At 40.1% G+C, this 21,145-nt stretch overlaps 1 protein-coding gene across 7 annotated transcripts; it reads right to left on the bottom strand.

Annotated features, from left to right (window-relative positions):
• Positions 1 to 214: 214 nt before the first annotated feature.
• On the bottom strand, positions 215 to 20,907 carry CLK4 (CDC like kinase 4). Of its 7 annotated transcripts, XM_026507751.4 has the most exons (13): positions 20,746 to 20,907; positions 17,539 to 17,699; positions 12,562 to 12,784; positions 11,339 to 11,429; positions 10,873 to 10,939; positions 6,867 to 6,983; positions 6,610 to 6,776; positions 6,318 to 6,412; positions 5,936 to 6,065; positions 5,026 to 5,108; positions 1,733 to 1,812; positions 977 to 1,067; positions 215 to 888 (listed from the first exon to the last, which is right to left on the bottom strand). In XM_026507751.4, exons 2-13 carry the CDS (start codon positions 17,697 to 17,699, stop codon positions 748 to 750), a joined length of 1,446 nt encoding a protein of 481 aa, XP_026363536.1. In that variant the 5' UTR covers positions 20,746 to 20,907; the 3' UTR covers positions 215 to 747. The 7 variants fall into 7 exon arrangements, with proteins under 7 accessions (XP_026363536.1, XP_048076843.1, XP_057163049.1 ...); XM_048220886.2 differs by lacking the exon at positions 20,746 to 20,907 and adding exons at positions 13,920 to 13,977; positions 16,690 to 16,756 and having other exon boundaries at positions 10,873 to 12,784; positions 17,539 to 17,645; XM_057307066.1 differs by lacking the exon at positions 20,746 to 20,907 and adding an exon at positions 16,690 to 16,756 and having other exon boundaries at positions 10,873 to 13,977; positions 17,539 to 17,645.
• Positions 20,908 to 21,145: the final 238 nt, after the last annotated feature.

The following is a 21,145-nucleotide window of genomic DNA, read 5'->3' as shown; positions in this document are numbered from 1 at the left end:
TGTGGAAACTATGCTCCATTTCAAAACTCCTCCCTGTGGAATTAAAAATGAAATCCTCAGGCATCAGAATTCCTGTTTGTGACTTGCCAGTTAGACTTCCATCTTAAATGAAGTGTGTATGTGGTTTTATTAAACAACCTGTCACGATGGACAAACTGGACGCCTTGCCACGAATGCTAATGATCACCACTGACATGACCCAATGAGACAGAACGCAATTCTTAAAATTTAATGAAATTCCAACAGTAAACATTTTCCTATGGGTTTTGGTTTCCAATACCTGCCTATTGGGAGTTGATACTTATCACCTGTTCAACAATTACAGAAAAAACTTTAAAGTTACGAAAAGTTTTGAATTTGAGGTATATAAAGAATATTCATTAAGAATAAAGTAGTCAAGATTTCCTTTTACTCAAAAAAAATCACTTCAAAGAGTTGACCTCCATGTACAAAAAGACAAGATCCATCACATTTATCACTAGACACAAACAATATTCCAAAGATCTTTAAAAATGGTAATTAATCTCAAAAAGGAAAATTAATTTTAACTTTTATAGTTCATTCATTATCAAGACCATACTTGCTTAACAAGATAATTATGCTATTGATACAAAACATACAGTATTTACACTTAACTGTACAAAATAATTTAATGTTTACAAAAATATTAGAATGTTTAGAGTTGACTGACACAGTCTTATGTAATCTCTTCTAGAGAAGCATAGAGTAAGACCACTGACTTCCATTTCATTTCTTGTTTAATAAGTCAAAGAAGGGATGCCGCAAGGCTTCATCCAAGGTGATTCTTTTCACTGGGTCGTACTCTAACATTCTTCGTACCAGGTCGAACAGTTTCTCATGTTCTTCATCATGACAAAGCATAAATTCCTGGGGGGGGGGAATGTTAAGAAAGAGATTCAAAACTAGTTTTTAAAAATATATATTTTTTAACTACCTTGAGTCTTTTCTCTCTTACCTTTAATGGTTTGCAGCGTCTCCTAACGTATCGGCCAGCGGAACTGTGTTCGTCCCAGTCCAGCTGGTTATGGTGGAAATACTTGCGTTTTCTACGAGAAAAAGAAGTCTGGATCAGTAAAAATAACAGAAGAGCCACACGTTTACCCTGCCCCCACTGAACAGAGGGAAGCATGGACAGCTCTAGGTAGACACACAGACACATGCATACAGTTTTTCTCGAATCTCAACAATTACATATCAGATACTTCATGGCACGTCTTCCTCACTCTTGCACCCTCTGAGGTTTCAGTGCCCCACCTAAGTGGTTCGTAAATACCATACATGAACAGTGTCGGCCTCTGGATCCAGTCGAATTCAGATTTCACTAGATCTGGGATGGGGTGGTGAAGCTCTGTTTGCAAACCACTCTAGTATCTTGTCCAAAGGCATAGGTCTAGCTAGCGGTAGTACGAAATACAAACACATCGACAGGACTCCAAAATCAAGCTCTTTTTACTACTCTCTGTATTATGTTTTTATCAAGTTAGGAAAACATTTACGCAAAGGTTAACCTGAGTATAAAAAACACCACCTTTGGTTACTAGATCACGAGGTAAATACTGCATTACTTTTTTAAAATTTGACTTTATGAAAAAAAAAAAAAATCAAACTCTGAAGTCCTTGGGACAAGCAGTAACAACAAAGTTGGGTTTTCTGTAGTTTGAATATAGGGCATTGCACGTACCCAGGAAAGAGCTTTAATCTTGGAGCATACCTGGTTTTCTGAATCATGTGTGTTGGTATGGGTCCTAATATTCGTTCCATCATTGCCAGGTGCTCTTTACTATCGTGAGTCTAAAACACACAAGAAAAATGAATTTAGCGCTTTCCCTTGTGCTACATGCACAATAAAGGAAAACACAAGAAAACAGCATTGACAGAGAGGACTCGATCAGACAGCAGCGCAGCTGGTATGACACTCTACTTCAAAGACGAACAATACTGAATGAGCTGTGTTCTCCATGCAAACCAGTAAAACTGAAGTGTCAGACATCCAACAGTGGTTCTGTACAGCAGAAGACAAGGAATTTAATGTGAAACTGAACATTTTCCTTATTCATTTCCATTCCTTGCACTGTCTACTGAAGAATGGCTAGGGAAGAGTAGCGGAAAACCGGTCTCCTCGCTTATTCAGCTGCTGACCCCAAACTGGCCTCCGCTCACCAGTGAACGTGTTAACATCAACTACTGCCAGGCAATAAAAATACAGTGCCGGTAATTCTCACAACCATCCTGAGCTCCGTGTGCGGGAACGTGCGTGTCCAAGAAGCTGAGATACTAGCTCGTAAACGAGGAAAGGTGAGTTATGGATCTAGGTCAAAACTCACATTCTTAAGCCACACAGGAGCAGAGCTCCGGCTAAAGCGGGAGAGAGAGACCCACACACTTACAGCTGAGGCGGTGTGCTCCTCGATCAGAGGCTGGCAAACTTCCGTGAGGGTCCAAACAGTAAATATTTAAGGCCTACCCGGCCACAAATGGTCTCTGTCACATGCTCCTTTTTCTTTTTTAAAAGCAGGCATCAGGCAGAATATCATTTGCCTACTCTCAGTCTGAGGAGCAGAGGCTGTGTGTAATGCTGCTTCAAATCTATCAACTACTGTTCCTAGCACATTGCTTCCAACACGTGAAGCCCCACTCCACGGCAGGAGCAGGTAACGCTAGCCCCACGCTTTTATCTTTACGTTATTAAAGCATAACCAGCGAGTCTGAAGGGTCACCTGGCACCTTGCCGGGTCTGTAGCCCGACAACTTAGATCTTCCTCATCAGCCTGCCGAACTGTTCCTTTTTCAGAAACATAGATACCAGCCCCGTATTTTGATACCCTTCTTTTTAACTGCTGTGGCCTGCTGAACCCAAGCAGCTGAATTTGATGCAAGTTCAGTGTCATTTCCTTCAAGAATTAACTCATCTTTCTGGGCTTGAGAGATACTGAACAATCAACACCTGGCCTCATCCAAACCCTGCAGACATTTTTCACCCAAGAAATGTCAGATTTCAACAAGAAAACCATTCTCCTGAGTAACAACGCTGATGGGGAAATGAGTATACACAGACCTCATCTTGCAATGGAAGCCCAGTGCAACACCCTCGCTCACGTTCTCTACAGACTCCAGACAGAAAAGAACTGGCTACGGTTCACATCATTTCTCCACCATTTGTCAACCTGGAGCCTTTTCCTTCTTTCCAAGGAGATGGAGTTCTACACTGATGTGACCGAAGCCCCTCTGCAGGTCCTCTGGGGGCTCTTTACAATAATAGTGCATCCCTTCAGAGGGATGACATCTTCTGGAATGTCGACAGTCTGCTGAGAATGGTCTTCATTCGGCAGTAGATGCAGCAAAAAGCTAGCTCCACATTTAAAAACATTCCTTAGCTGAAGAATATTTTGGAGGGTGGAACTTAAAACAGAAAATATGTCTCAAACCAGTGTTAATAATCAATTTGCTCTTAAGACCTCAGAGTGATTTACAATCACAAATCCTGGGAAGCAACTTTTATGTGTGTCAGAACGAAGAAGGCGTGTACTCTGCTCAACTTTTTCTGGCCCTCAGCTTACCGCCACAAACCAGATACACCACCTCCCAGAACTGACTGGTCACCACGGTTCTAGGTATCAAACTTGTCTATAAACTCAGAGTACTTTTAACAGGCTCTCTGTGGATTAGCAACAGGAGAAGGCTGGTGACAGGCCCCACAAGCAGAGAACGCATTCTACAACAGCCAGCACCCCAGTGACTCTGCACTCCTCATACCTCCCCCCACGCTGACTTCAAGTCACCCTCAACAGCATGTGCCAGAATGTGCCAAATCTGCACGCCCACCCCCCCAAAACGGATCACGACACTCTGATCACATCGCAGCCCTACTTCAAGTTTGTCAATGCTTGCACAACCTAAACCTTTCAGAAGACTGTTAGATTCAAAAGTAAGTAGAATTACAAGGGGAAGAAAGTAGACATACAAGGTTTCCTACTTTCTGTTTTGCCAAGTAAGGACTTTAATTTTAAAAAACCAACTACCAACAACTACTATCATTCCATAAAAGGGACATTTTAATACCAAAAACAAACAAAAAACCTGGAGGAGTAACCTCTAAATAAAGGCCAAAATGACAAACTTACAAAATCATTTTCACTTTAGATTAATCTACATTCTGGAAAACACTTAACTTCTAGGAAACAAGTACCTTTCTACCCAAAGGAGTCCATTAGTCCCTGCATCATTTCCCCATTTATGCAAGATACTCTGACAGCACTGTTTGCTGTTCTCAGACCAGCGTGTGTTCTTTTATGCCTCTACACATGTATGGGTACAATTTCTTCTTCCTGCGCTGGCCACCACACACTCGAGTTTTCTGACAAACCCCTCATCTTCCCTCCAGCACTGGCTTAAACTCCCCACCTCCTCACTGATGCCTTCTCAGAGGAATGTAACTGTCCATCTTCCCTGGGTTCCCACTACACTTTCTACATTGCCCCATGATAGCAAATACACATCATACTGTGAGTTCTCCCACGTCTTTTGCATGACTTCCTTGAGGACAGAGATGTTGTCTTTTCATCTTTATACACTAAGTGTCTTGAAATGTGCACAGGGGGTCACAGATGCTTAATATGTAAGCATAAAATACAACTTATTGCTCCTGAATTATTTCACAAAAAGGACTAAGTGACTTGTTCATGGCCGTGCTGGTAAGTCAACATAACCAGAACGGAATTAAATTGGCCACAGTAACACTAATATAAACTGATTCAGGAGCTCAATAAAAAAATGGAAACACAAGACAATATGAACTGTGTGTTAAAAACTCCACATGCAAATTGGACTATGACCATTCACCAAGAGTAGTTCACCCAATTCTGGTTTTAGAGGATGATCATTTTGCATAAACAAGTTTTAAGCTTAAGAAGAACACTACAGCAACTTGTCAATATGGAGGCCAAAATTTTCACATGCCTTTAACACTGAAAATTACTTATGAAATGCTGTTTACTAAATACACACCTGAAAGACTGTGAAACCGAGGTAATATTCGATGAGAATGCAACCTATACTCCAAACATCACAAGGCTGGGACCAACCTAAAGCTGTAAAAACCAAACACACACTTGTTTGTTTTTGTTTTTAATTAATTTGAGAAAGAGAGAGAGAGAACAAGACAGAAGGCAAAAGTGGGAAGAGGGAGAGGGAAAAGCAGACTCACCAGGGAGCAGGGAGCCCGATGCAGGGCTCGATCCCAGGACGTTGGGATCATGACCTGAGCCGAAGGCAGAGGCTTAACTGATTGACCGACCCAGGCGCCCCCCAAACATACACTTGTATATGCAACAATTTTTAATTGCCAATACACTATAGCCTTCCCTGTATGGGTGCTCTTTTCACCTAGCCCATTTGGGAGAATATGACAGTAAACTCAGGCCTTACAGTTTTAGTTTTATAGAAAAGGTTACTCAGTACACTCTCATAATTCTCCATATCCTTACAAGGCAGTGCTTTAACTGGGGGAGGGGGCATTTTATGTAAAATCAGAGAGGGACTAGCAAATATTTTCCACGTTTAACTACCAATTTGTGTAAATACTCCAGTCTCTGAACTGCGTGCAATGGGGGGCACGGTTAGACCTGGTTCACGATTATTCCAGGAAATTTTACATTTTTGTAGCAAATAGAGGTCGACAGTCACCCTCAAAATGTAATTACTAGTCACTTATCGCTTATTATCAGCTTAAAGCCTGAGTTTGCTTCTTGCATTAAAAAAATACTAGTTTTACATACATTATGTAAGGACTATAATGGTATTATAAGCAGTTTCATATAAGCAGAATAACAGAGTCATCTAAAGTTCACAGGGATCTACTTATTGTACTTATATATGTAGACTGGACACAGTATCAGGAAGGGTGGTGTCTACTGACCCAGAATGACCTCTGGAGCTCTGTAATGCCGTGTAGATACCAAAGTACTATGATGTTCATCATCGTACGTCGCACTTCCAAAGTCAACAACTTTGATATCTGTGTTTTTCAGTGTGCGTTCATCGCGTTTCTAGAAAAATACAGTTGAGTCAGCACGAAGATCAGTAAAGACATGAAATACTTTATGGCACTTCAAAAGGCTTGCATGTGAATTATCTTTCTGATTTTCAACGTAACTTCATGAGAAAGATAAAGGATTATCCTTTTTAGATTAAATATCAGGATATAACCAGTCTCAGAAGTGAAAATTCTTCATCCAAGGATCACCAAACTATATTAATTTTTAAAACAACCACCAAAATTAAAATAAGTCATAACTCACCATTTTAGAATTATATTTGACTACATAGTCAGACTTCACAAATAAAATATTTTCAGGCTTCAAATCTGTATGGGTTAATTTATTATGATGCAAAACTACAAGAGAACAAAAAGGCATTATTAGTTTCACTTACATATTTCACGTGTATTGGGGGACACTGAGGATTACTAGTGGATACAGGAGTTTCATCTTTACCTGTAACGTGTATTTTTAGTAACAATGTTTTGACATGTTGCTTGTATAATGAAAACTTTTAATTTTCTGCTGTTTAAAATTTATCAAGTATACTTACAATTTATAGACTGGCAGATCTGATATGCCATCTGCCTGATGTGGTCAATTTGAAATGGTAGAAAGCTATTTTCTTTAATGAAATCATAGGTACTAAGTCCCAGTAGTTCAAACACAATACAAACGTGACCATGATGATCAAACCATTCTAGCATCTGGACACATCGGCTAAAACAGATCAAAATAAAAACACGTCAGTTCACAGAATTCTGCTTAGTTTTGGCAGTAAGATGGATCAGAGTTCAAGTTTATACTTACAAGACACTATTAGGATCAGTACTATTTAAATGCTCCAATACTTGGATTTCTGAACGAGCTGCTTCACGGTATCGACCTACATTTTTTACAATTTTCACTGCTACATGTATGCCATCCCTTAAAAACAAAATTACGATTAAAAAGGTTTATGTACAAAAACAGGCTGAAGACATGTGTCCTCTAAAGCACAATCTTATTGAGTATTAATTACTCTCTTTTCCTGAAACAGTCTTTCAGGGCATCATATATCAGATTCCATATAATATCTTTTCAAAACATTCTGACAAAACACACTTTCTATAGAGCAATTAATTCCCTTAATACTTACACATTTTAATTTTTCCAGAATTTTACATTTACCTAGATTTTACACAAAAGTTGGGGGAAAAAAAGATGATGATGAAAATAAAACCTCAAATAGAACACGTTACTGCTGAAAGCATTTGCTCATTCACAGGGGAAAGCCCACCCTGTGCCAGAGGGCGCACAGGTGTTAGCGATGAAGACAAGGCCTGTCCCTACTTTCCTCACAGTCTAATGGAAAAAAGACACACGAACAACTTACAAGGTTAAAAGTGCTTCGTACGAGCTACTACACATCAAAGAGATGGGAGAGCCTAACGATTAGGGGGTTAGGGGAGCTCAAACGTATTCAGAGAAGAAGTGACACACGACTGAGCCCTGAAAAGCAGCTACCAGTCTGTAAGATTTGGGAGGAAAAGTGAACACGTTCCAACAAAGGAGACACCATCACTAAGTCATGAAGCAAGAAAATGTTTAGCACGTTCACTGATGCAAGCAGGTAGAAACAGCCAGTGGAGGGCACAAGCTTTAGGCTGCGGTATCTGTAATACTTCCTAAAGAGTATCAAGCCACGAATGATCTTGAGGAAATGGATTTCTAAACCTTCAAATTCCTTGTCTTTTCTAAATCTGATCTTCCTGAAGATGAACCAGCATTCAAGCCCCCCCCTTTTTTTTAAACTACGGTCTTTCCACTTGCCACAAGAAAACTTCATACACCCCTAATTAGTATATTAAAATATGTGCCCTTGGGGGCACCTGGGTGGCACAGTTCACTCAGCAGCCAACTCTTGATTTCAGTTCAGGTCATGATCTCAGGGACATGAGATCGAACCCCACGTTCCGCTCGGTGCTCAGCGCAGAGTGTGCTTGAGATTCTCTCTCTCCCTCTGCCCCTTCCCTCACGCGCTCTCTGTCAAAATAAATAATCTTAAAAAAAAAAAAAAAGATATGGGAAAAAAAAAAATCTTTGAGGCAAACAAATTTTTCTAGTGGCTGTATAGCAAATAGCAAACCTTTTTTCCAAGTCTGGTGGTTCCTAATTCACTGTTTTCAACAAAGCCCCAGTGAAATTGTGAGCTGATAAATCATTAAAAACTGATTTTGACGATAATCTCCCTATGACACTTGGCACGTATCTGAAGACTAAAGAGTTGCTATGTAACTACTGTGACAAAACTCCTATCTCATCTACTGTATGACCAAGTTTTCTCAGTGCTTAGTAAGCTCTACGAATGAAAAATTAACAAAAGCTGTTAGCTAACACTACTGTAGTAATCATATTGCAATGAACAGCTGTACACTTCCAACTTACAAGTTACAGGTCATCTAAAAAAAAAAAAAAAAGAAAAAAGGAAACACCTAAAGTTAAGCACTTGAGGTATGTTTATGAATACACGGTACTCCTTTTTTTAAAGTCCAAACCAACCCAATAAAAGACACATTTCCAATTAACTTTTATATTTAGGTCCAATAAGTATCAAAATTTGCAACAGATTTGTACTTGGTCAACTGAATACCATTAACTGGAATACCTCAAATACTCTGGAATCTCAAGACATTTTAAAGGATATTAATAGGACAACTGGTGAAATCTAAGAGCTGTAGATTAGCTAGCAACATTTGAAAATATAACACATGTATGTATACAGAAAATGATAAAGAAAATGTACAATGTCAACACGTGGGGAAACTGGGTGAAGGATATATAGGATTTTTTTCAGCTATTCTAGAAACTTTCTTAGAACTCTGAAAGTATTTCAAAACATTTCAAAATTTCACTTTACATGCACATTTTGTTGCAGAAAAGACAGGGTGATAATAAAAGACAAGCAGGATAATATACTTCATGGAAAATGGAATTAAATAACTTCAAGATAAAACATGTTTAAGCATTCAAGAAGAGTTGATTCATGGAGATAACACCAGGTATTACCAAGTTGCTGTAGTATTTAGATTCCCTCAATCATATTTATGAGAAGTTTAAAAATATATTAATGTGTAAATAAGGTAGAAATCACATCCTTCCCGACTATTTTATGATGAAAAATTTTAGATGTCAATTTAGAGATGTACAGGTGAACTATATTGTTTTAAAGAGGTTCACTTACAAAAAAGTTTGTAACCTACAGAACAGAGATCCTGGAGGAAAATGTTAAAATGAGACACAGAGGGTCAAATCACAAAGGGTTTAGTATAACTCATTAAAGAATCTGGACTTTATTCTGTTGCCTTTAAATAATAGAATTTTTTTGTATTTAAGAAGCTAACTCTAATATGCAAATTTGGGAATAAAGGTTTTTGTTCTGTTTTTGTTTTTCTGCCACAGAAACTTTTATCTCATGAAGTATGAAGAAAGAAGGTACAAGATCTGCATGATACAGAGCACATAGGTGATAAAATGCAATTCCTCTAGTAATATCTAGTCCTTAACAGCAGACTTCTTCTCCAGTTGTGATTATGCATCATTTCAAAATAAAGCTAGAAGGTTCCAAAACTTATTTAAGATTTTTTTTATTTGGGGGTGGGGGAGAGAAAGAGCTTGTGAGCATAAGCAGATGGAGGGGCAGAGGGACAAGCAGACTCCCCACTGAGCAGGGAGCCTGATGGGGGCTCGATCCCAGGACCCTGAGATCATGAACCTGAGCCAAAGGCAGATACTTAACCAACTGAGATAGGTTCCAAAACCTTTTAAATGGAAGATGCTCCCTTCCACTCCCTTAATGACACTCCAGGGCAGACTGCTTTCTGCTAGGCCACTTTTCCCACCATGCAATTTTCAGATCGGGAATATGTGTTTTTGACCGAGATTAGACAAGCTTTATTGTCTCTGATATTCAAAACTAGACCAAAGCACTCTAAATCTAAGGGCCAAGGCCTAAATTCTGGGAAACCCCTTCATTGGAAGACCCACTTTAACTTCAACAAACACCATCTAACAGAATTTGTCAGGTTTTGCTTTTTTATTTCTTTTTAAGATTTTATTTTACTTTTATTATTTTTTTTAAGATTTTATTTATTTATTTGACAGAGAGAGAGACAGCCAGCGAGAGAGGAAACACAAGCAGGGGGAGTGGGAGAGGAAGAAGCAGGCTCCCAGTGGAGCAGGGAGCCTGATGCGGGGCTTGATCCCAGGACTCTGGGATCATGCCCTGGGTCTAAGGCAGACGCTTAACGACTGAGCCACCCAGGCGCCCCTAAAGATTTTATTTTTAAGCAATCTCTACACCTGCCCTGGGGCTCAAACTCACAATCCAGAGATCAAGAGTCACATGCTCCACTGACTGAGCCAGCCAGGCACCCCCAAATTTGTCAGCATTCTCAATCAAAATCCACACTCTTGGTAAATAACCAGATACAGTTCAAGAAATTCTTGATATTTACACCACCCAGGAAAACACGTGGCTACTACTTAAAATTATGGCATCTAAATTATGGGTCCTTTCCAAGAAATATCAAAACGTTCAAAAAAGAAAAAAAATGGGGCGCCTGGGTGGCGCAGTCGTTGAGCGTCTGCCTTCGGCTCAGGGCGTGATCCCGGAGTTCTGGGATCGAGCCCCACATCAGGCTCCTCTGCTGGAAGCCTGCTTCTTCCTCTCCCACTCCCCCACTTGTGTTCCCTCTCTCTCTGGCTGTCTCTCTGTCAAATAAATAAATAAAATCTTTAAAAAAAAAAGAAAGAAAAAGAAAAAAAAACAACTTACATGCCATGATCAATGCACTCCACGACTTTGCCAAAGGCCCCTTCACCCAAAGTGTCCACGATTTCATCTAAAGTAAGGGAGGAGAACGAGGAGTAAGTACCTGAGTACAAATTATCTAGTTATTCAAACAATGAATACTTAAGTGTGGAATATTTTCAAATGATCTCTATCAAAGCATAACTAAGGTTCCAGCACTCAAATTATTTTATTTTCAGCTGCTACAAAAACAATTAGATAGAGCTATCTTTCTTGCTCTAATCTCAAATTCCATTGATTATTTTGGAACTTTTAGAGTAGAAATATTTAAATTCTATAGAAAAGAAGAAATACAAAAGAACAACAAACAAACCCACAAAAAACAAAACAAAAAAGCAATGAAGAGTTCTTTAGCCCCCCGCTGACCAACTATTCTTAAAAAGATTATTCTGTCTGCAAAGTTAAAAAAGTGTTGAAAAATATTCTATACATCTTGCTCTTAGAACGTCTCCACTTTGACAGATCAGGTGACCCTCCTCATCATCCTCTATACTCCTGGATCTTTTCCTTCGGTGGCTCTTCTGGAACGGCAAGTGGGCAGCACCAAGATCGTCCAGCCAATCAATATATCAGAGTGAATTCAGGGCAGAATACGCAATTCATTCAGCGGGGAGATATTCAGGCATTCAGATAAGCACCAGGCCACGAACAGTTGGCAGGAGCAATTTCAAATTCAGTCCCCAGAAATTCACAGGGCACAGTTTATGTTACAGAAGAAAAACATGGCAAGGAACAGATTTTCAGATAAGATACTTAAAGTGGCAATAGAAAAAAACAACACAATTGTCTCTTTAAAATACTGATTTAATTGAAGTCTGAAATTTAAAGAATGCAATGTCATGATCTACTAATCTCTTGCTATAAAATAGCATATGCTGTGAATTGAGATGTCTAGTTTGTCAGGAAAAGGTTTTAAAATGTCAAGATTCGTTGAAATTGTTCATTTAGCAATATTTTAAAATATACATAATTAAAGTAAAAGGGGAAATAAAAGCTAGTTAATTTCAACGTTCAACCTAATCAAAGCTAGTTCTGAAGAAAACTTGGGGAAGAAAATTTATTCAAAGTTTACCGAATGAACAGGTGAAGATGTCTGAATGTTTAAAAAAAAAAAAAAAAAGAAAAAGAAAAGGCATGCTTTTGGCTAATGCATTTTCCACTCAGCACCCATTTTAGAATTTCAATGGAACTAGCTACGGACAATGACGCACTGTGCTCTGGGATTGCCCTACGTAGAGAGTAAAAACAGTTAGTATCCACCAGTGCAAAGTTCTAGATTGGTTTCCAACTATCAAGAAAAGGCCTTTTTTTAAAGTTAAAAAAAAAAAAAAAATTTAAGATGAAAGAAAAAATGGGTGCTTTATCTTTTCATAAAATTATATTACAAAACATAAAAATATTTTTAGTATTAAAATCAAGAACTCATGATCTGGACTACAGAAAATGAGTAAATGTGGGCAAATGAAGGCTACCTAATAAATACGATTAGCTATGAGAATCTGGATGTTTAAGGACTCAAGTAATATAAACACAATTATAATATATTCAAATAATATTGTATGTATATATAAACTTCTTCAAACTTACTGGCTCCTTAAGAGCTTTTACACACAAATAAGCATCCACCCAAAATAAAAACAAAATCAATCATACCGAACGTGACTGATGACTTGAACAGTGTCTATTACGCTTCCTTTTAGGGCTGCTTCTCCTGCTTCGGACCGAAGATTTACTGCAGTGGACTCGATAGCCGCTTTCAACGTCTCTGTGATAATGTCTAGGAACATAGCCTTCGCAGTAGTCATTTCTGTATTCATCAACGTATCTCCGGTCCCGATAATCTCTCTCATTCAGGGACCTCACTTCTAAGTAATGACTGCGAACACAGTAAAGGATTCCAAATCATTCTCTTCATTCTGCAGCAGTGTGGCTCAAACAGAACATTCTCTCAGTAACTCCTGCTTTAAACAGCTAACTCAATAAAAGAAAAAAACCTCATATTGATGGATTAGCGTTTATACTTATCTCACAAACGTAAGATATAATTTTGCTTTAACCAACAAGTGAGCTCATATTCTCCATCAGACAGACTCCTATCCAACACCTCACATCAAGGAACAAAGCTTGAGTCACTTAGGTTACATTCACGGTTTACTTAAGTGTCCCTTTACCTTTTGGAAAAAGTTAAAACCAAAAATTCACAAAACTGCTCTTCTGAAATTTATCAGTCTTACGATATACGCATCTGTAACTAAGCTTGCTTTCTTTCCTCACAGAGCCACACACAATCAGAGGCAGGCAAAACAGGATTCCTTTCTCTTTTAATGTAAGTGAATTTTCGTTCTCTCCGGCACACACAGAGTTCTTTCACGAAAGGTGTACTGGAGCTAGAATGAATCTTACATGATTCCAGCCCTTTCATTTTACAGATCACTAAATTAAGATCCCTAGAAGGAAAATGATTTGCCACGGTTGTAGAGCACATTCTAACTCCTATTATACGGGCCAATTTTATTACACATATCACCCATCCCATCTCCACTTTGTATTCCTAACTTCCTGTTTTTCCTTTTTGAGAAACAGACAACACAGCTTTTGAAGGTTGCCTCATGTGCCAAAGACATTAAAATATATTCCCCACAAATGAGAAAAGGATCTTGTAATTGCTTGCCTAGGATTACAAAACACCCACCCACACCACCCTATTTCCCTTTGCGTTTCTAATTTCCTGTCATTCCTGCTTGCAAAATACTCAAAAATTCTACACAGGAACCTTATCATCTAGTGCCATAGTGCTTAACTTCTGAATCTATAGATCCCTTTAAATATCTGATGAAAGCTATGGACCCTCTCCCCTAAGAAATGCACAAATGCATAAACAAAACTCAACAAGGAATTTCATAGAGGTTACGGACCCCAGGAAGTCAACAGATCCCAGTTAAGTAGCCTTGATCTGATGGAAAGAAAAGGACATAGATTCAATTGGCCCAGTTTCCCGTCCCCCTCTCTACCTGGGATGGTGTCCTCTTCAACAGAGTGCGAAGCTTCAAGAGGGATGCACATGGAGCACTGAGGGAGAGAGGGGACACCTGCCCAGTCAGACAAAACGGCTAAAAGAATCCTGACAAGCAATGGAGTGACAGATGTTGACTAGTTGCCCTCACCAACCTCACTCGTTCCCCAGAATATGCTGTTCTTTTTCCCAGGGGGCTGGCATAGAAGAAATAAAGGGAAAGCGTCTCTAAACTCCTACTCAACAGGGCTGGCATCAAATCCAGGGTAGGGAAATACAGAACCCCCTTTTCTCCCTTTTCCCAGTTTCAATCGCAAGTTCTAACCATTGGAGAAACAACTCAGGATATTAGGATAAGAATGTGGGTCTAGGTCAGGGATCTGAAATCCTGGCTTTGAACTGTAAGTGAGATATCTACATCAGGCTAGTATAACCTCATTCTCAAGGGCATCCTTCTTAATTCTGTGAGGCATCCTTTCCATTAAAGTCCAAAACCTATCAGAAAAAACTAATACTAATAACCTTGAGCTGGAATAGTGCATAAAATTAGAGCTGCAGATAATCCATAAACAATCTACAGACTAACAAACATGAGGTGAAGTAAAGCCATGCGGATAAACTAGAAAGATGAGGGACCTCGTCAATCTGTACAACCAAGCCTTAGCGATTACATAAACAAGGTCTACCGAATTATAAAGGCTGTATGTGGACAGAGTGGACAAGATGAACAGACTGATTTAAATTCTAAAAATATTCACTGAATGTCCAGCGAATATTTCACTGTGGTCCTTCAAAATAGCCAGTACTAATGAGGCTACGGGCATTCGTTTTTATTTCCACACAGGTCCTGTGGAAGATAAAAAAATATATATAAGGCAAAATCCTTGCCAACAAATGAACAATTTGAGATTACTAACATAAAAACAAAACAATGCAGGAAATGCTGAAAGGTTGCATGAGTGCTTAGGATCATAGAGGGGAAGGGAAACTCAAACTGCTTAAAATGGTCAGGGAACACTTCATAAAAAAGCAGAGTTGCATCTTAAAGGGAAGTAAAGATTTGGACAAAGCGGAAAGTAGAAGAAATGCCATGGGAGAAGAATGGCATTATTACCATCTCACATTTACAGATCACAACAGCGTTCTGGGAGATGGGTTGTCTACGTATCACCCAGGAAACGGTACGTAGACAATTACGGCAAGACCAATTTTCCACGTAGGGGAACGAACAGAGGCAAATAAATAAGCAGGGAACAGATCATGCAAATCTTGCATGCCAGGCTAAGGAGTTTAAAACAGCTGTTTCTCAAACGGTGGTCTGGTTGATCAATAATATCAAAATACGGAATTATTAAAAATGGAGATTCCTGGGCCCCAGGTCAGACTGACCGAATCTACATCTGGTAATATGCATTTTTAACATACCTCTGAGGCGCTTCTAGTCACAGTCAAGTTTGAGAACCACTGGTTTAAGACTTGATACTCTAGGTTACATAAGAAGACACTTAAGAACTTTTACCACAATATATAAAGGCGTTGTTTATAGCCACATCAGTCTTCCTGATATAATGTACAGAACTAATTAAGCCTGTAGCAAGAGAGACCAATTCACAGGCTACCGCCCAAAGACAAATCAGAAAGAAAAGACACTTTGCAATATGTATGAAAAAAGGTTAAAAAAACTCTGATATGGGGCGCCTGGGTGGCACAGCGGTTAAGCGTCTGCCTTCGGCTCAGGGCGTGATCCCAGCGTTCTGGGATCGAGCCCCACATCAGGCTCCTCCGCTATGAGCCTGCTTCTTCCTCTCCGACTCCCCCTGCTTGTGTTCCCTCTCTCGTTGGCTGTCTCTATCTCTGTCGAATAAATAAATAAAATCTTTAAAAAAAAAAAAAAAAAAAAAAAACTCTGATATACAGTAAAAGCTCTTCTAAATCAGTAAAATACTCTGAAATAGAAAAAATATGTATCGGACAAACTCACCAAAAACGTAAAAATTCAAATTAAAACCACTATTCTTGGCATTTCAAAATGCCAAGACTGGTAGGAGCATGAAAGAACATGTTGTAGAACCTGGTACAAACTTTCTAGAAAAAAACATGAGTATGTGGCAAGAGTTTTGTAAGAGTTCACACCCTTAGCTTAAAAATATCCTTTCTAGAACCTATTTTCAGGAAATAATCAGAGGCAAAGACTTGTGAAGAAAGATTTTTTTTTTTTTAAGAATAGAAACAATGGGGGGCTAGGAACCTACCAAGGTTACCTTCTTTACAATTTACTGCAGTTCTCTTTTCAGTAATTTTATAAAAAATACTACTGTAAAGTTTTTTAATCTTCAAAAAAAAACTATTAGAATATTCCAGATTATGGAGAGCAATTACCAAGAGACACCTCTGGTGCCAAGGTCAAAGCAGCAGCTGTTGGCCTGCTGGTTAACTGGAATGATGTAGTATCGTGTTTATGTAGTTAACTGTGGACATGAAAACTGTTCATCACTCAGATCTTCCTTCCTACACATACAATGAATAACAAACTTATCGATTATTAGTACTACGATGTTAAGCCTCATAGGGCATTTTGTATTTGTTAATAAAAGGGTACAGATGTTTCTACAGCGCATTAATTGGCTCAGGTCATTGTCATCCTGGCGCAACCCTCCCTCTTCCCCATATGACAGTATGTGACGAAGATTAGTCTGCAGTGACTACCAAGCTCACTGTTCTGCAGAACAAGTCTGTTTTAGCATGGAGAAGGAAAAAAAATTACATACTGTTTTTTAAAGTAACCCCAGCTGGCTAATTTAGAAAGCAATCTGGCAAACAGTCTCAATGGAACATCTGTACAAAACAAGGAGAAAACATAGAACCAACAAAACAAATGAGAAAGGGAAGTTAATGGAAGACAGACTGAAAGAAATGCTACTCACCTAGCCTTTCTTTAATCCTTTAGGAACTTTAAAATTCCTTAAATTCTATATACCTCCAAATTTTACACAGTAAGAGTATAATTAAACAGGACACACGGTATTGAAAAATTTTTATTGAGGCCCTTTCCTAAATTACTGGTTCTTACAATAACCAAGCTTCTAAAAATCCTACACACCTCCACTGGCCTTATCTACAAATATAACCTATAGAATACAGTTAAGTGACTAATCCCCCATGCCCTTTACCATTCCCAAATAGCACATGCTGGTTTTCTCATCTGGATTAACTCTCCCTATGCCCTCATCATCTCTCATCTGTGAAACCCTAATTGAGCCCCCCAAAATACATATCTCCTCCTACATACAAGTTAAAGGCACTCATTGGACATCCTAGCATCACTATGACTCAACTGTTTGTGTCTCACCACCTGACTACACTCTTGGCACCTGGGACTCCACTGTCTCCCACAAGTCCCAGACAGACATCGAGAAGTATGAGTAAGAACTATTTTATTCACAGCTGTAGCCTCAGCACCTGTACAGTGCCTAGCCTATAACAGGAACTCGATAAACATTTTCTGAATATTTGTTGAGTGAATGATAAAACAATCTGACAGAATAAAGCTACATAAGCTAATGAGAAATCATTAAAACTACTAGTGTTAAAATGTTACTAATTCAAAAGGAATTTACCAATCAGATTCTTTAAACTGGTGATGTGGTTTACAATGTCTGTTCTCTTGGGTACTACTGTGGGACCTCCTCTTCCGTTTGTGACTTCCACTGTAGCTTTCATGTCCCCAGCTTTCTCTGCTATCCCAATCAGGACAGTGAGTTCTTTTGGAATGCCGCATCTGTTAATGGAAAGGGAAAGTGAGCTGTGGAGGCTACAGATGGCTATGGTTAGTAAATAAAATATTACACAGTATTTAAATATAAACACTCAGCACACAGGCTCATACAGGTTCTAAAATCTCTGTAGGTGATGTTTGCCAAGGCATGGGGCACCATTCCATGGTATGTCAGATGACTGTAAATGGCATACAGATCTAGTACCAAATGATGCATGACACTCTGAGACCTAATAATACATTTTCTTTCAATTCTTCTAAATAAATGCTCAGTTTGGTGTTTATCTTCAACTAACCCTTGCTAACTGCCATTGTAAACAAAGTGAAAGAGCCAGGATTCAGACTTAGAACTTCCCGTAGACAGTATCTAGCTAGAAATTAATAATTTGTAGGGTTTTAATTCATTTTTATTACTTTTTTTTTAAAGATTTTATTTTAAGTAATCTCCATACCCAAAGTGGCGCTTGAACTCACAACCCCGAGATCAGGAGTCATGTGCTCCACCAACTGAGCCAGCCGGGCACGCCTCACCTTCTTTTTGTAGTAAATGATCTAATTATTAATACAATTTCTTTTTTAAAAAATGCTAACTTTTATGAACTATTTTAAAACGAAATATATCGTAGTGTCACACAGCTTTGGCAAAATTCTGTAATACAGGCAACTGAAATCAGAGAAACACCTAGGGATTCTAAATATAGGGGATGACGTTGTTTTAAAGGTAAAGAAGCTTCTAAAAAAAAAAAAAAAACAACAACACTAAAGAGAGTTCCTTTTCCTAATCTCAGAATGACTCCAAGCTTTGGGGGAAAAGTAGGACATGAGGAGAACACAGTATTCAAACAGAGAAACTGAAAAGCAAACCAAAGATTTTATTAAACTCATTGTCTCTACCCAACGAGTTTATTTTCAGATCGTGTTGCAATCAGTCTTAAAATGAAAACATAATTGTTGTAGCTCTGGGGTGACTGAAGAAACCAACCTACAAGGATGCACATGGTCAGTGAAAGCAGATGAGGACAGTGACCATTCTCTTTTGCTGCCCCCATCTACAGCCTCTAATGCATAGATGGGTTCCTTCCAGGCTCAGGATCCGTGTGCTAACAATGTAATCACTATCTGCTGCTCCCCATATTAATTCTTTTACAAAGCAGTTAAGTTTTTAACAGTGATATCCAAACTGCTGAAGGGTGAGTTTCACAACTCAAGAGCTGGGAAAAAAAGGTAAAATGGAGTAAATCCAGCTTAGTTTACTGCCTTCAGCTTGCCCAATGACTTGGTAACAAGCAAACAAATTCAAGTAAAAATTTAAATGATTTCAGATGCATTAAAAAAAAGACTTGAAATGAGTCAGCTGCAATTCTCCTGGGAGGTATTCCCTAAGAAAATATTTGTATCATGCCTTTTGCTTAAAAAAAAGAGAAGGGAAGGCATTGGTCAGGTAAATCAAAAATTCTAAAACGTGTTAGGATTCTCATCGGAAATGGTTAAATGAGCATTGCAGTTTGATATAGAGTCACCTCAAAATGGGAACCTAAAATGAATACTACAAACTACTCTGAGGCAAAGGCCAACAGAAAAACCATCTAAAGAATTTTGTATTTCTAGTGGAATTCTTCCAAACCTTCCTTTAATCACCCCAACCACATCAGTAATTTTTTAAAATGGCTCGGTTAAGCAGTCTTAAATCACAGCCGGCAAAATTACAACATAGGATGACTGAGGATTATTAACGCAGTTTTTGCAAAACATATCTGCTTTAGCTTTGCGGGGTGTTTTTTTCCCCCCTCTGTCAGTCTGCCAAAACCAGCTCGCCTCTAACAAGGCAGAATTCTCAAATCACCAAAATTATCAATACTCAAACATTAAAATAAGAATGAGCACACCCGGAGGACCAAAGATGCCCCCCCCATTTCTCCAGTGAAGTTCACTACTTTAAATTTAATTCAGCTGCTGGGAAGTTTCCCCCTTACTATAAATGTTCAGAAATACTGTCTGAGGAGGCAAAGAGAAGAATCCCAGACCTACATGTTACAGATAAAGTTCCTTCACATCCACACAAAAAACCAATTCGAATTATTACACTACCTTCAGTTAATAAAGAATCTTACATGTGAGAATCACCGCGTATCTTTCACTGAAAACATCGGACACAATGGATCCACCTTAGAAATCTGATTCTCTTACTGCCCTTTCATTCCCCACAATTTCACGCTGTGTACATGGCTTTAAAAAATGGAAAGAGCGTGAAGTTATGATTAGACGGCTCCAGAAGGACTGCACTTAATGGGTAACGAGGAGCCTGGAGGAGTGTGTGTACGGAGCACAATCAAACCGGGACAGCTATAAAGCAAGACCAGGCGTGGGGCCGGGTCCGCATAGAAGGCTGCTTAAGTAACCAAGGATAACCTGATGCCGAAGCATCGGAAATGCAGATCGGTGCAGCAATGGTATGCTCCACTTTAGGGGGGCGAAAACAGTGCTGCACAAGGCACGAACCCCTCCACCGTTCCACGTCTCACGAGCACGAGCTCAGTTCCACCACCTGGACTCGCAGACTTGCAGTTCCTCGGACGCCCAGGCAGTCCCCACCCCCTCCACCCCGCCCCAGGCACCTGGCCAGGGCCTTTGGCGCACTCACAGCTAGGGCCAAAGGTTTTGACTCTGGAAAACCCCCACAACGCTACCAACCGCAGACACCAGGCACTCAGAGGAGAGCCTTATCTCCGACTACACATGCCCCCAAGGGCGGTTCTCAAAGGGTCTTTCCGACAGGTCCTCGCTCTCGCCTGCGGCAAGAGCCGGGGCTCCCGGAGCCGCGATGCGAGCGGCCAGGGCCATCAGAGACGAGTCAGCGGCGGCCCCGCAGCCCCAGGGATTTAAATCTACCATGGCACCTGAGCAACTCTAGGTTTCAAAGGCCACCAGCGGGGCTGTGCTCCGAAGAAACCCCGATCGCCAAGGCCCCGAACTGGGTCGTTTCTCCCACATCTGGCTTCGAGACTTACAAGACTGGAAAGGGCCCAGCCCAATCCACCCAAAACCTCACCTCCGCAAAAGCAAAAGGCCCTCTGGCCGAGAAACGTCGCCAAACCGCCGTCTTCTCTCTCCAGCCGCTGCGACAAACACCCTGCAAAATGGCGGCAGCGCCGTCTCCTTACAACCCCCAAGGCGGCCTCTAGCGCCACCTACGCCGCGCGAACGCGCCTGCGTGACAGAGGCTCGCGCGCTCCCGCCGCTCCGCGTAAGGGGCGGGGCTTCTATGACGGCCCGGGCCGGGCCCCGCCCTCCACACTGCGGCTGCGCAGCCCAGGCAGGTCACGCCCGGAGGCCTGGGGTGGGGGTGGTAGAGGGGACCCTTGAACTTGTTTTCGCAGGGGCGGAGTCTGGATGAAATCTGGAGGAAGTGCCTGTGCTCTGTCTTAACGTAGTGGCATGTGTCTGCTCCT

Source organism: Ursus arctos, unplaced genomic scaffold, assembly GCF_023065955.2.
Source record: "Ursus arctos isolate Adak ecotype North America unplaced genomic scaffold, UrsArc2.0 scaffold_5, whole genome shotgun sequence".
NCBI lineage: Eukaryota > Metazoa > Chordata > Mammalia > Carnivora > Ursidae > Ursus > Ursus arctos.
The sequence above is the reverse complement of the archived record's forward strand: the minus strand, read 5'-3'. Positions and strand labels throughout refer to the sequence as shown.